We start from the raw sequence: 13915 nt of genomic DNA, 5'->3' as shown, positions 1-13915 counted from the left end.
GGGCGGAAAGAAAACTATTTTCTTCTTTAAGTGTCACTAAAAAAACCGCAGTATGAATTTTCTTTTTAAATATTTTTTTTACATGTTTGTTGAAATTGTCACCATGTGTGACAGTTTGTTATGAGACAGATAATCTGTGAATAGATTGATCTCCTCCACCTCTTCTCTGAAGAAATGCATGAAAAACACCCAATCAGAGCCAGGAGGTGGGGCTTAGCGCTGCCAATCATTCACATGTATGCTGCCAACTGTGCTAATGGTGTAGAAATAACACAAGAAACAGGATTATATATAAGAATTTAAAGGGAGGTACTCTGGTCCACACTCCAGTAGATGGCAATAATACACCTTAACGTTAGATGTCACCCCACACCCGCATTTCATATTGTTTCTGAACTCTTCGTGCTTTGAGCAGGGCTGCAACACGTCGATCATGGAAGGTTTTGAGTCGATCTCGGTATCAGGTGACAAACTGAACGCAGCCAGGACGATGAGACCAGCACGTCCTCCTCTGATTGGCTTAAAACGTTCGTAACTTTATTAAAGAACAACAAAAAATCAAAAAATTAAAATGAACTAATCAACCACCGCTGTGTTCATGAGAGGCTTATTAATGATCGCAAAATAAATATCAAGCCTGAAAACCTGATATCGTAACGGACTGAAAAGGCTTTTCCTCTATCAAACTATTTATTTTGCCTCTTATTAGTGGAAATATTGATGTTGATTAGATTTTCTCCAAAATAATAACCATTTTCAGCTGAAAATGAGGCTCTAATATTCACAAATGTCAGTGAAATAAAATCCAGTCCAACATCTGGTTTGAGGTGATTCCTCTGGATCCTGTTGGAGGAAAAATATCCCAACTTCAGAAGATGTGCTTTTAACCTAACAGAGCTCTGTGGTTCCTCCTGTCAGTATGAGAGTCAGGGTGAGGAGGCGCCATGTTAGGAAGATGAAGTGGAAGCTGCAGGACCTTCAGAACAAACAGGTCATGATGCTGGGCTACTGATTATCCCTCTGTCTGGACACAGGACCAATATAACCAGTTTAAAAGCTAAAATGAATGGTTTTATACCAGACATGGAAAACTGGGATGCACTTCATGCCATGATGTTCAGGATTTAGGTCTCATGGCATCTTAAGGTGTCAACATTGCAGCCAGTGGGCTGAAAACTACTTAAAACTACTTTCACCTGTTTACAAATCACAGTTTACCACTTGCCCTAATAGCTACATGATCATTTTTCTGCTAATTGTGACCAAAATATGTAGAAATGATCCCATTTCATTTTTCTTCTGCTAAATATTTGTTTTTTGTTTTAATCTATGGGAAAACTGTTCTGACGCCGTCGCTCAACATGGATATGTTTGGATTACAGGGACTCAACGCACCCAGAGCTGATCTTACCGTGCATAAAACTGCTTTATATTCCTACTAAGAAATGTCCAACATTTGAAGTTTGGGACATTTTTTCAATATGGCCGCTACAACAGAAGTTATATGTGGTGGAAACATGTTTATTTTACAACACAAACAAGTAAGAGTGAGTCTAAAAATCAACGTCTAACAGAACAAATAAAAAGTGGTGTTTCATTATGGAAAGTAAAGCTTAAAATTATGCTCGTTAACGGTATTGCAAACATTGTTTATGGGTGCCGCCATTTTGAAATTCTGACTTCTCAACTATAGCGCCGTTACCTCGGTACTGACGTCAAATCCAGCTCCGACTTCCCACCTGCCAGGTAAATGAAACGCAACATACAGACGAGTCTTACTGACAAGATGGCGGCTGTTGATTACAAACACAAAGCACCTGGGAGAGAAGAGAGACAGGGAGACCTCGTCTTCTTCTTTTCCGTTATGGAGGATCGCAAACAACTTTAAGATGCACACCGCCACCTACTGTCCGTAAGAGTTCAGGTCCATTAAATTACTTTTTTTAAATCTGGAATAATACAAGAGAAAATAAAACACAAATATATAGAAAAATAACACAAACTAAGAAACTATAAACATAAAGAAGTGAACATGTATGGCAACACCTAATATGTCAAGTTCTTTTGAAAATAAATGCAAAGCCAAAAATGCAAAAAAAACAAAACATACAAGGATCATTCATAACAGAACAACATATATCCACAGATTTTAACTCAAAAAGACTTTGAGGCAATCTGCTTTTAAATGATTTCAAAAGCAGATTTTAGCTCAATATAGCAACAATTTTAAAACAAAGAATTACCCAAATCATGTTCTTATTGCTAAGAAATGTTCTATTTATTAAAATAACATTTTTTGTTTAGTTTTGAAAACAAATCTCACCCTCAAGATCCCTCCATTAGCCTAACTTACAAACTTATGATTTTAAAGAATCTGTCCTTGAAACTATTAAATGTATTTTACATCTTTACAAACCTTGGATAAATTGATTCTAACTGTCCGTTTTTAAAATAAACCAAAGTAGTAAATTAAATAAAACTCCAAGAAGTTCACAAAGCAACCTAACAGCCATTTATTTTTACTTATATTTCCTCTCACACCTGTTAGACCTAAACTCACCATCTTTCTACAGATGTTGTGTATATATATATATATATATATATATATATATATATATATAATATATAATATAATATATATATATATATATATATATATAATGTCTCGTTCAATGAGAAAAAAATAATTTTGTTATTACTGATGAGGGCAGAGATTCCCCTCTGTGTGCAGAGAACATTCATAATAAGCAGCCGGGTCCCTCATCCCCAAACCTGAAGTAATTATTGTCTCAAGATAAAAAATGGAAAGCATGGGTTATTTTTGAAGGATAAAATAAACCAGAGATAGAAATGACCTTAATATTATTTCTCTCTCCAGGCATTTCCAGTGCGCCATCGGAGGGTTTGATAAAAGGATTAGGTGGTCAGCTTTACGTGGCTGCAGTCGAATCTGGATGTGGAGGGAGAGCTGATTGAATAATTCTTGTTTCCTTTCTGCCAGCATAGCACTCTTCTTTGGGAAAAGTAAAAATCAGCATTATGCCAGATTTGTAAATGTGCTCTGTGTGTCTGTAGATTCACCGCTGTGTGACCAAGCTGCCTGGAAATCTCAGCATGTGGAAAACCCAACGCTTGTGTTTCTTCGTTGTTGTGAATCTTAACATCGTCATTTTCCAGGACTTTAAAATATTAGTTTATGCTGCTTTGCAAAGGATTCACCGTCTCATTCCTTCAATTTTGTCACGTTGTAGCTAACATTTTTAAGAGGATTTAAAGTCAATAACCACACAAAGCAAAACAAAACTCACATAACAGAAACATTTAACATTTTCTATAAATTGAAATTTGACCTTTTGCTTAAGATGCCCCAAAATAAAATGTTTTTGCCAAAGAATCAGAGCTTAGCTGGTCAGAGAGACTCAATGTTGACACCGATGCTAAGAGAGAAGATTTCTTCTGGAATTGGTTGAAATAATGTAATACATTTAAAAAAAACAAAAATATTTGCTATTGTTTTAAAAATATTAATCAATATTTCCAGAAGCCATGAAAGACCAACCAGCTGCTCTATTTGATGTTAATGTTGATGCTCAGATGTCAGTAATTCGCTGTGATTGTCTGCTTGGATAAAGTCATTTGATTTGGAGAAACGACCAACATAAAATGGGAGACTAAATAAAATGAAACCAACTTTACACCATATTCTCTGCTTAAGACACTATTAGATAAGTGATATTCAAAGTGTGGCCCAAGGGCCATTTGTGGCCCTTGAAATGTGTTTGTTCGGACCCTGAGCACAAGTTAAGAATGGTAACAAATTTGGCCAACAAAGCAGAAAACAACTGATGTCCCCAAAAATTGGAAATAATCTGTTTTCTTTCAATAAGGCAGCACTCCAAACCCCTTATTATGCTTTGGATCTTTAATGATATACAGATTTAATATAAAAAATGTTAACTGTTGGTAAAACTAAAAACAGAACAACAAAAATAAATACAAACTAATATTTGCATTTGTATTTAAGTCATTTTTATTATTTTTTATTTTTGGGATTATAGCCCAGTGCAGCTTTTCTGTGGATTTTTCTTCAACCACCAGGGGGCTCTTTAGCAGGAAGTGAATCATTGGAAGTCAAAATTGGAAATCAAAGAAGAAAGCGCTGGTTTTCATTTAGAACCAGCACGGAGGGCTGCGTCCTTAATACATCCAGCAGATTTATAAAAAAACCGAGAGCGGCGGAGATACCAGCTTCTTACAGCCCAGTGCGGCTTATATATGAACGTTTCCAGTTGTTTTTTTAACTTTGTAGATGCGTGAAGTGGCTCTATAGTCCGGAAAACACAGTAATGAATTCTGAGTTTCGTCACTAGACTGAGTTTGGCAGCTTTGGCTCCAAGTGTAAAAAAGTGATTTCACACAGTTCGGTAGACTCAGTTCAATTGGGACCAACATTGCTGCATTTGTTACGTTTTCAGCTGCTGCTGTTCTCTTTCACGCTGCACTGAGTTAAACTACCCAAACTAATTGAAAACCAGTTCCCCTGCTCGCCTGTGGGGGGCGCTGCACCAAGAACTACAGAAGGAATCAACGCAAAAACCTCTGAAGACACTGAATGCAAAATGTAAACAGAAATAGAGTAGCATGAGGTTTTAGTGGTTAAAGGATTTCTTAAGTCCGGTTCATTTGTGGAAGTGTGAATTGAACTGATTCAGACCAAAAAAAATCCCAATTCTGGCTCACCTTCAAATTTAAGTCTCGGTTCGGTTGAAGTGAAGTCTTTAGTGTTCTGAATGCATATTTGAACGCTCTAAAAGCAGGAAGTGGACTACAGCACAGGGCATTCTGGGTAAATACAACCAAAACAAATGTGCTAGTCTAGTGCTAGCAGGAGAAATGTCTCATAAGACACCCGCGCTAAAATCCATTTTTGTTTACATTTTGTGAATAAGGAAGTTGCGCTCGGTGTCTTCAGAGGTTTGCTTTGTTGGTTCCTTCAGCAGTTCTCGGTGCAGCGCCCCCACAGGCGAGGAGGGGAACAGGTTTTTAAAGGGTTTGACACGGTGACGCGAGAAAGAGAACCACAGCAGCTGAAAATGTTAGAAATGTTGCAATTTTGGTCTCACATCAAACCGATTCTAACAGACTGTCACAACATGGTGACAGTTTGGGCAAATATGTAAAAAACATGTTTTACAAAAGTTACATACTGCAGCTTTAAGCTTAAATACAAGTAAAATAAAACAGGAATTCTGAATAATATTATAATTACTGCTGTACCTTTAAATTACCTAAAAAATCAAATCTCTTTAACTGTTATTTCCTTAAAGTCGCCTGACTTTAAGGGTCATCTAGAGTTCAGCATCAGGCACATGCTCCAGAAACCATATTCCATTTTTGAATAATTTTTTTATTCAAGCTGTTAAAATGACAAAACATTATTCATCCTCTCTTATCAGGTATCATCAGCCGTCAGAGCCGCCTGCCGTTTAAGGGCGTGACCTCAGAGTTTACTTATCATAACAGAGCTGCGACCTCCTGACCTGCAGTCATTACCGCCGTCGCCTCCAATCAGGCCGGCGCACGGCGGCGATAAAGCCTCTGGGAGGAAACGCGCTGCTGGGACGGAGCGACAGCAGATTTATGTATATGTGCTGGAGAGGTGGCAGAACATGCCCCGCCCCGGGGTAATTCTCATGTTCTATCACCCCTCAGGGCCGAGGCGTGCTGACAGCTATTAGAGGGAAACTGAAAGCTGTTTGTCTGATGTGGGAATACCTGCCATGCAGTCACTGTGAATTTCTGTACAAATATGTTTTTAAATAATGCCAATAAGAAGAGATATTAAAACCCAGAGTTGTTCGATTTGTCACTAGTTTGTTTCTTAATTACATGTAGCAAAATATAATGTCGACGTTTATAACAACAGTGTTTCTTCCTCACATCAACCACCGAAAAAAACTGATGTTTTCGGAAAAATGTTATAATGCTCTGGCTAAAGTCAGAAGTCTGAGATTAAAGTAAAAGTTTTGAGATTATAGTCAGAATTTGAGGAAAAAAGTCAGAATTCTGAGAATTCTGGGATTAAAGTCAAAATCCAGAAATTATGGTCGAAATTCTAAGGAAAAAAAAGTCAAAATTCTGAGAAATTTAATCAGAATTCTGGGATTAAAGTAAAAATCCAGAAATTATGGTCGAAATTCTGAGAAAAGAAGTCAAATTCTGAGAAAAAAAGTCAAATTCTGAGAAATTCAATCAGAATTCTGGGATTAAAGTCAAAATCCAGAAATTATGGTCGGAATTCTGAGGAAAAAAAAGTCACAATTCTGAGAAATTCAATCAAAATTCTGGGGAACAAAATGTAGATCTTACAGTAAGAACTCTGCTCCTTTTGTGGCCCGTTGACTGCAGTCTGCCTGGATGTGGTGGGATTGTGACGTCCTTCATACGTTCATAACTACAGTTTTCAGACATTGTTTACCTTCTGATTTACAGCATCAGGTTTTTTTCTGGTGCAGAATTATGACGGATAAAACGCGACTTGACCATCCTGACTGCAGACGCTTTGAAAACAATCGGACATGCATCCGGTTTTGTACCACATGTGGCACAGATCGGGTTTCTGGGAGGTAAAAAGATCGGAATCGGGCCGATCGGACTGCCATTAAAAAGTTTGACACGAGCAACTTTTGAAAAATGCTTTTTAATCTGTACTTCTTTAGAGAGAGCAAATGAGATGGTAAAAAGTTCCTGTCATTCCAGTGATTTTAGTTCAAGAGTTAAAAGCAAAATCTGAAAGAACAAAACGAGGAAAATTAACTAAATTTAACTTACAACTGTTTATGAGGAGTCTTATAAAACATTTTGGACACGGGAAGGAAAACTCAAGCAAATCAGAAGTTTATTCTAATACAGTTTGGCTTACAGTGACTTTAACTGGTAACTGAACTGATTTAATTATCTTAAATATCAACGAGCGGCTGCCAACAATCCAGCAGGATCTCATCTCATCTGACCTGATTGTTTGTTTTTCCAAACTGCTTCAGATGAAAGTGATTATAGTTAAATGACATCATCACAGTTTAAAATGATCAGACGTTTTCTCATCTGAATATTTAAAATGATCTGCCACGAGTCCAAACTTTGAGCATTTATCTGACATGACACGATGTTTGGACTTATTACCAATTACCAAAACTGATTTTGACCAATTTTTTGGGAAAAATATAAAAAGGAGCAAACAATTTTATGGATCATCTTTTTGAATGCAGCAGGAAATGAAGGAGTTCAGAGATTATGTCTTTCTATTTCTGTCTGCATTTACTTCACCTGATTTTATGCACTGAAAGGTAAATATATGTTCATGTTCAACCAAATATTGTGGTTTTAATGCATTTAATAAATAGATAATTACAATAAGACCTGCAAACAGACATTATGAAAACAGAAATGACTGAATAAAATCTTTGGATGATTGAAAATCATGTCTTACTTTTAAATGTTCACAGAAATTCACATCTGTTGTCCCAGTTTGTAAAACATGAAGAGGAATTTGAAACACACATCATAACTACAAAGATGGTGTGTTAATGGAGTAAATGTATTTTCTTTCTTTGTGTTTTGAGATTTTGGTCAATTTGAAAAATACATAATATAAATTTACAAGGTCAATTCTGAATTTTTACTTAAACGTAGCACTTTATCAGCATTTCATGTGATTTCAGAATTAAAATGAGAACTAAAACTAACTTTAGCCTCTTAATGTATGACATTTATCGCTGATGAAAGTTTCTCAATGGATGTTGGCTGATAAAAAAAACACCTTTTTTAAAACAAAAATATTTTTAATTGTGAAATTTTGACTTAAACTTTACATATTATCAGCATTTTATGTGATTTATGAATTAAAATGCAAATTAAAAACACATTTCATCCGTTTCTGCTTAAATGGCAACTGATGAAAGTTCCTTATGGTGACTAACTCCGACTTTAAACAGAAAAAACAAACAAAATCCTGATAAAAATCAGAGACATGAACCATATTCATGCAGGGGGATGAACACGTCATGTCAAAGAGCCGGAGCAGCACCACGCCTCCATGATGGGTCACTCTGGGAAATGATTGGTCAGGAAATCACCCCTGACAGGAGGTCAAAACATGACTTAGCACATTTCACATCACACCTGCAGTCTAATTTTAATTAGCTGGACTTTTGCAGGAAAATGCAAAAGTCCAACTTTGACTCCAAAACACAAAAACTAAAACTTCATTCCTTATCTCCCACAGTCTGCCTCCTGAGTTCATAATAATAATAATAATAATAAAAATAAGGGGAAAGAATCCCAGTCTGTCCCTAAAGTATCCCATTGTCATTCCTAATCAGAGCTGAGGATCACAAACTTTTCCTCCTCCATTCAGCTCTGGCTGCTTATGCAGTTCCCAGAAGGCTTTGCCTTTCAAACTCTTCCTCTCCGTCGCGCCCGGCGAAAAAAAACAACAAAACAAAACAAAAAACTCAAACAACCGGCGGGGAAGACAAAAGAAAAAGTGTCCAGAAATACCTGGTGTGTGCCCAGAGGAAGGCTGCGGCCGGCCGGCCAGATGAGCAGATATTCCCCTGTCCTCCTCTCCGCCTGCTCCTCTCTCGCCGTGCGGCGCGGAGTGACTGCTGCAGCTCGCCTGGCATATCTAATTAGAGCCGGGCTGCTGCTGCTGCTGCTGCTATCGGCCACAGGATCTACCTCTCCAATCTCTCCTGACTCAATCTTCCCCATCTCTGATTTTCTTTTATATTTATGCTGGAATATTTAATTGTAGACAAAAGGTTACTCTGGGCTCCATTCATCGCGCACAGGCAGAATAATCTCCTTTAAAAGGCTTGACATTTCAGGCTTTTCAAAAGGGGCTGAAAAAATTATATCCCCGCTTTTGTTAATCAATGAAGTAGAACTCCTCCGAACAAAAGAATTAAATTGCTTGGTTGGGTTAATAAAACACGCAGAAATAGCTGCTTCCTGCGGGCTTTTGTGCTTGCCACTGGCTCCCCCCGCCATCATATGCAACCAGCACTGTAATTCCATATGATTTGAGGGGCAAAACTCTTTATTTCTCCTCACAGTTGGCTTTTTAAATCCCACTGGCTGATTGGCTGGCAGCGCATTTAGGTCTGACTTCCACCGAGGAGAGCAGAGCGGCGAGTCCACTGCAATTTACAATTTCTATACTGCCTCTGCCTGGAAAAATACATTGTAATTATGCAAATGATAGGGGCAATAATGAGGCCCTTCACTGTCCCATTGTGTCAGCTGCAGCCGCATGTTCCGGGTTAGACAGTCTGCGCAGGGGATTCTGGGTAAAAGAATGCAACAGCAGAGAGGTGAGGTGCAGCTCCTGACAATGATGGAGGCGGCATGGGCAACCGCCCAGGGCGGCATGTTGTTGGGGGCGGCATGAGCACCAGAGCCTGCCTTTAATCCCAGAGTTCTACATTTAATCTCAGAATTACGTCTTTTTCTGAGATTAAAGTCAGATTTCAAACTTCAATCTCAAAATTCCGACTTTAATCTCAGAATTTTTACTTTTATCTGAGAATTCTGACTTTTTTCTGGGAATTTTGTGTCCATCTATGTCAAAATTCAAATAAATTACCAAGCATTTTTAGGTAGGTCAATTAAAAATAATTAAAACAGCGTCTGCCGTGAAGCGGGCGCTGTACCGGTCCGTCGTGGTGAAGAGAGAGCTGAGCCAAAAAGCGAAGCTCTCGATTTACCGGTCGATCTACGTTCCCACCCTCATCTATGGTCATGAGCTTTGGGTCATGACCGAAAGAACGAGATCACGGGTACAAGCGGCCGAAATGGGTTTCCTCCTCAGGGTGGCTGGGCTCTCCCTTAGAGAGAGAAGCTCGGTCATCCGGGAGGGACTCAGAGTAGAGCCGCTGCTCCTCCACGTTGAGAGGAGCCAGTTGAGGCTCGGGCATCTGGTCAGGATGCCTCCTGGACGCCTCCCTGGTGAGGAGTTCAGGTCCCACCGGGAGGAGGGGACGACCCAGGACACGCTGGAGGGACGATGTCTCTCGGCTGGCCTGGGAACGCCTTGGGATTCCTGGAGGAGCTGGAAGAAGTGGCTGGGGAGGGAAGTCAGGACCTCCCTTCTGAAGCTGCTGCCCCCGCGACCCGACCCCGGATAAGAGGAAGAAAATTGATGGATGGATGGATGGATAAAACAGTTTCTTCCTTGTGATAGGATCTGTATTTGGTAGATTTGAGTTTTAGGACTAGATTTTCCTGATGGCAAATAAACAATTTAAACAATTCTGAGGAAAAAAAATCTGAATTCTGAACTTCAAGTCTAAGTTCTCAGGAACTCAGACTTGAATTTGACCCTTTAGTGGTCACTGAAAAAATCTAATTTTGATTTTAATCTCAGAATTCTGACTTTTAATATTAGAAGACTAAAGTCAAAATCCTGAGATTTAGTGAGCCAATTTGTCTTTTGTACCACTGGAAATCCTTAACCCTGATCTAGCATACAGTATATGTGATTTGTCTACTGTAAGTATTATTTTCATGTATTGTTTTGCTTCGGAAAAAAAGGAACAGAGTTTCTCCTGCCTGGATTTGTTAGTCATGTTATGAAATGAAATGAAACCTTTTTTAAATTTTAGTGTTAATACCATAATTTGTAGATAACTCTACATTTCTGTCCATCTGATTACATAATTGTTAAATATTAAATGAAATGATCTGGTCATTTACTCAGAACTTGAGAAGCTTTTGTATGAAATACTATTTTTTAGATTCATTTCTTGTGCGGTTACTTCTTACTCTTACTTGAGTACAATTTTTTGCGAACTCTACCCACCTCTGCTAATGTCTCATTTAATTTAAATGTACGTTGGGAGGTGAGAGGAAACCATAGAAACAAGCAGATGTCTTCAGCAGCTTCAGCTGTCGAAGGGGAATGCAAGTTTACGACACTTCTCAACCCTTTGCGGCATAAACACATGGACGCCTGCGGTTAGCTGCGAGAACACGAGAGGTCAAAAGTTATGATCCTAATCTGCGATACAAACGGGACATAACACTGAGACATGGTAGGTCCGACCCGATATTTATCACCGAGTGTGACACTAATGTATAAAATGCGTTCCGGGTTCTGAAAATGACCGGAAAACGTTGAATTCAATAGCTAAGCTAACATTAGCTTCCATCTCTGACCTAACAGCACATAATCAAACGCAGCTAATAAGTCATTTCCTGCTTTAATCAGCTAGTGTAGCGATTTTACTGAGGCAAATGGGTTGCAAATATCTTAATAAAACATAAAGAGACCGCGCTGGGTTCGTGTGGAGCAGCTGATGACGGGAAGACTCACGGTTTACCTCTGATTTCTTCTTCTTGTGTCCCTGCAGGCCGGGTCCATGGTGGCAGTGGGACTGGCTCTGGCAGCTGCTGGGTTTGCAGGTAAACCGTGGAGCCCAGCAACTCTAAACAGTTTTATGTCTCACATTTCATCAGTTTGGACTGCTTCAGTTAAAAGTTAACTTACTACAAAAGAAACTGTTCAATTAATCACCATAAATCACAAGTTAAAGTCTCTAAAGAACCGGAGAAGAGACTTGACTATAAAATGTAGAAAAATGTTCACTATTTTCCTTAATAAAGTGCATAATGCGGAGTATCAGGATCATTGTAGATAAAATGAAAAAAAGACCATAAAACTAAAAACTCAAAGTTCAAGACTAATTTCACACATTAACAAGAAAAATGCGGATATTCGCTGATCTCAAAACGTTTATTTAATGATTAAAGGCATAAACTTATATTAAAACAAAGATATTATCAAAAAGTCATAAATGTGCATGAAAAACTACATTTTCTGACACAGTAAAGTTTTCAACACATAAAACCAGAACTCTTAAGGATGAAACAGCAAATTTGTATTTATAATTTTTTGTGATATTTTGAGTAGATGTGACCTATTTTTTTTTTTTCTCGTAGGCAGATTCGCCATGAACGGCAAAAAAACCAAAAAAAAACATGGCAGCTTGGAGTGTGCTCCTGGGAAATGTAGTTCTGACACAGTAAAGGAACAATAATGTTAGGAGCGAACATTGCTTTGCAAATTCACTGATGTAACTTTAAACTTGGTGGTACCAGGTTATATTATAGATCCAACATTTCTTTCAGGTTCTGGACGTTAAATTTTCATGATGAATGAAACCTGAATGTTTCTACCAGTTTAACTCTTTTGACCCAGTGTTCACTGTTAAATCATTGTAATCTACAAAGTTAGCAGCAGAGTTTGGTAGCTAGTTACATTTACTTGAGTAATGTTTTTTTTGGGGGGTGGGGGGATACTTTTAAGAGTATTTTTTTACTATGCTGAACTTTTTTACATTTACTTGAGTAATTTTATTTTAAAGTATTTCTACTCTTTCTTGAGTAAAATAAAAAAAATTCTACCCATTGAATAAAAAAACATGTTTTAACTAAAAATCCACCAGACAGACACACACCTGCAGTTTCAGTTAAAGTTTATTAAGGTTTTTATTGAAGAAAAAAAATGTAGGAAAATTTTCTTTTGCCTGATTTTATGTATTTTTTGTTACTTATATGAATTATTGTCATTTTGGGCCTTAAAATACCAACATTTCTACTTATATTTTAGTCCGCTTGATGATGTAATTTTTAAATATTAAATGATTGATAATTTGATCAGTTTTTCAATACCTTTTGCCAAATACTTTTTTACTCTTGAGTAATTTCTTGGACGGTTACTTTTTTACTTTTAGTTGCGTAAAAACATGTTGCCGTTTTTCCACTGTGATTTTTGGGAACTCTGCCCCCTGTGGTCAGCAGTAGGAACTGCATGTTTTCCCGGCAGGTCGCTACGCCATGCAGGCCATGAAACAAATGGAGCCACAGGTGAAACAGGCCCTCCAGAGTTTTCCCAAGACGGTAATAAAACTAAAAGTTTCTATTTATCATTTTGTGGCAGCCTTTTATCAGTCAGCGTTTTGCTTTCTGCTGCTTCAGGCCTTTGGAGGAGGATACTACAGAGGCGGGTTTGAACCAAAGATGACAAAGAGAGAAGCTGCTCTCATTTTAGGCGTCAGGTATGTGAAATTTGCATAATGCATCTCCTTTATGTCAGTTATTTGCACGGTGTTCTCATCCAGCTGTTATCTTTTTAAACTCCCATTTCTGTTTGTGATCATTTCTTGTGCAACATTTCTCTTTTCCAGTCCCACAGCCAACAAGAATAAGATCCGAGAAGCCCATAGAAAGCTGATGGTCCTGAACCATCCAGACAGAGGTACGTTCTCCACCAAAACCTGAACTTTTACTGCCAGCAAAACTGAATGCGCGTGTTTTTGTCACAGGCGGTTCTCCGTACATCGCCGCCAAAATAAATGAAGCCAAGGACCTGATGGATGGCCAAGCCAGGAAACAGAGCTGAAGATCAGGACGAAATAAAATCAAATTAATTTCACGCTGCTTTTATATGGACTGGGTTAAGGAAGCACTTGTTTTTTTTTTCTTCTAATTCTTCCCAAATAAAATCGCAAAACAACCGTTTAGGAAAGTGTCCATTTTTTTTTACACTTCAAACATCTAAAATATTTCTGGACATTTATTGAAATAGTTTTTGTCTCTAAGTTAAACAAGTAAAAGTTTATTTATACATGTTTTCACAAACTGATGTCACAAAACTTGATGCTTTTTTTTGGTGGATAAACAAATTAATTTGAGAACTGTGTTTTGTATTCACTATTTAATATAAAATGTGATTTTTTTGGGGGATAAGGCATTTATTAGCTCAAAAATTTAAAAATATTTAGGTGCAACATCAAAACAAAACCTCTAAGGGAGGAAATACTTTTTCACATCCTTGTATTTCGATCAACCTACA

The 13915-nt window shown here is 37.9% G+C and overlaps 2 protein-coding genes across 8 annotated transcripts in view; one reads left to right on the top strand and one right to left on the bottom strand.

Annotated features, from left to right (window-relative positions):
* The window catches only part of LOC145551394 (uncharacterized), a 200076-nt gene extending 189902 nt beyond the window's left edge, over positions 1-10174 (bottom strand). For 2 of the 7 annotated variants that reach the window (XR_014087203.1, XR_014087204.1), the window contains exon 1: positions 8560-10174. The gene's annotated coding sequence lies outside the window, so the exon portion shown is untranslated. Of the gene's footprint in view, positions 1-1702; positions 1866-8559 lie in introns of those variants that run through there. The other 5 variants (XR_014087206.1, XR_014087207.1, XR_014087200.1 and 2 more) reach the window with 5 other exon arrangements.
* Positions 10175-10937: 763 nt separating this feature from the next.
* dnajc19 (DnaJ (Hsp40) homolog, subfamily C, member 19) lies at positions 10938-13581 on the top strand. The gene is made up of 6 exons (XM_081606008.1): positions 10938-11093; positions 11412-11463; positions 12887-12960; positions 13039-13118; positions 13248-13318; positions 13386-13581. Exons 1-6 carry the CDS (start codon positions 11091-11093, stop codon positions 13460-13462), a joined length of 357 nt encoding a protein of 118 aa, XP_081462134.1. The 5' UTR covers positions 10938-11090; the 3' UTR covers positions 13463-13581.
* The last annotated feature ends 334 nt before the right edge of the window (positions 13582-13915 follow it).

This window comes from Poecilia reticulata, chromosome 4 (assembly GCF_904066995.2).
Source record: "Poecilia reticulata chromosome 4, P_reticulata-male-v2, whole genome shotgun sequence".
Lineage (NCBI taxonomy): Eukaryota > Metazoa > Chordata > Actinopteri > Cyprinodontiformes > Poeciliidae > Poecilia > Poecilia reticulata.
Note: the sequence above shows the minus strand (reverse complement) of the source record. Positions and strands in the feature narration are given on the sequence as shown.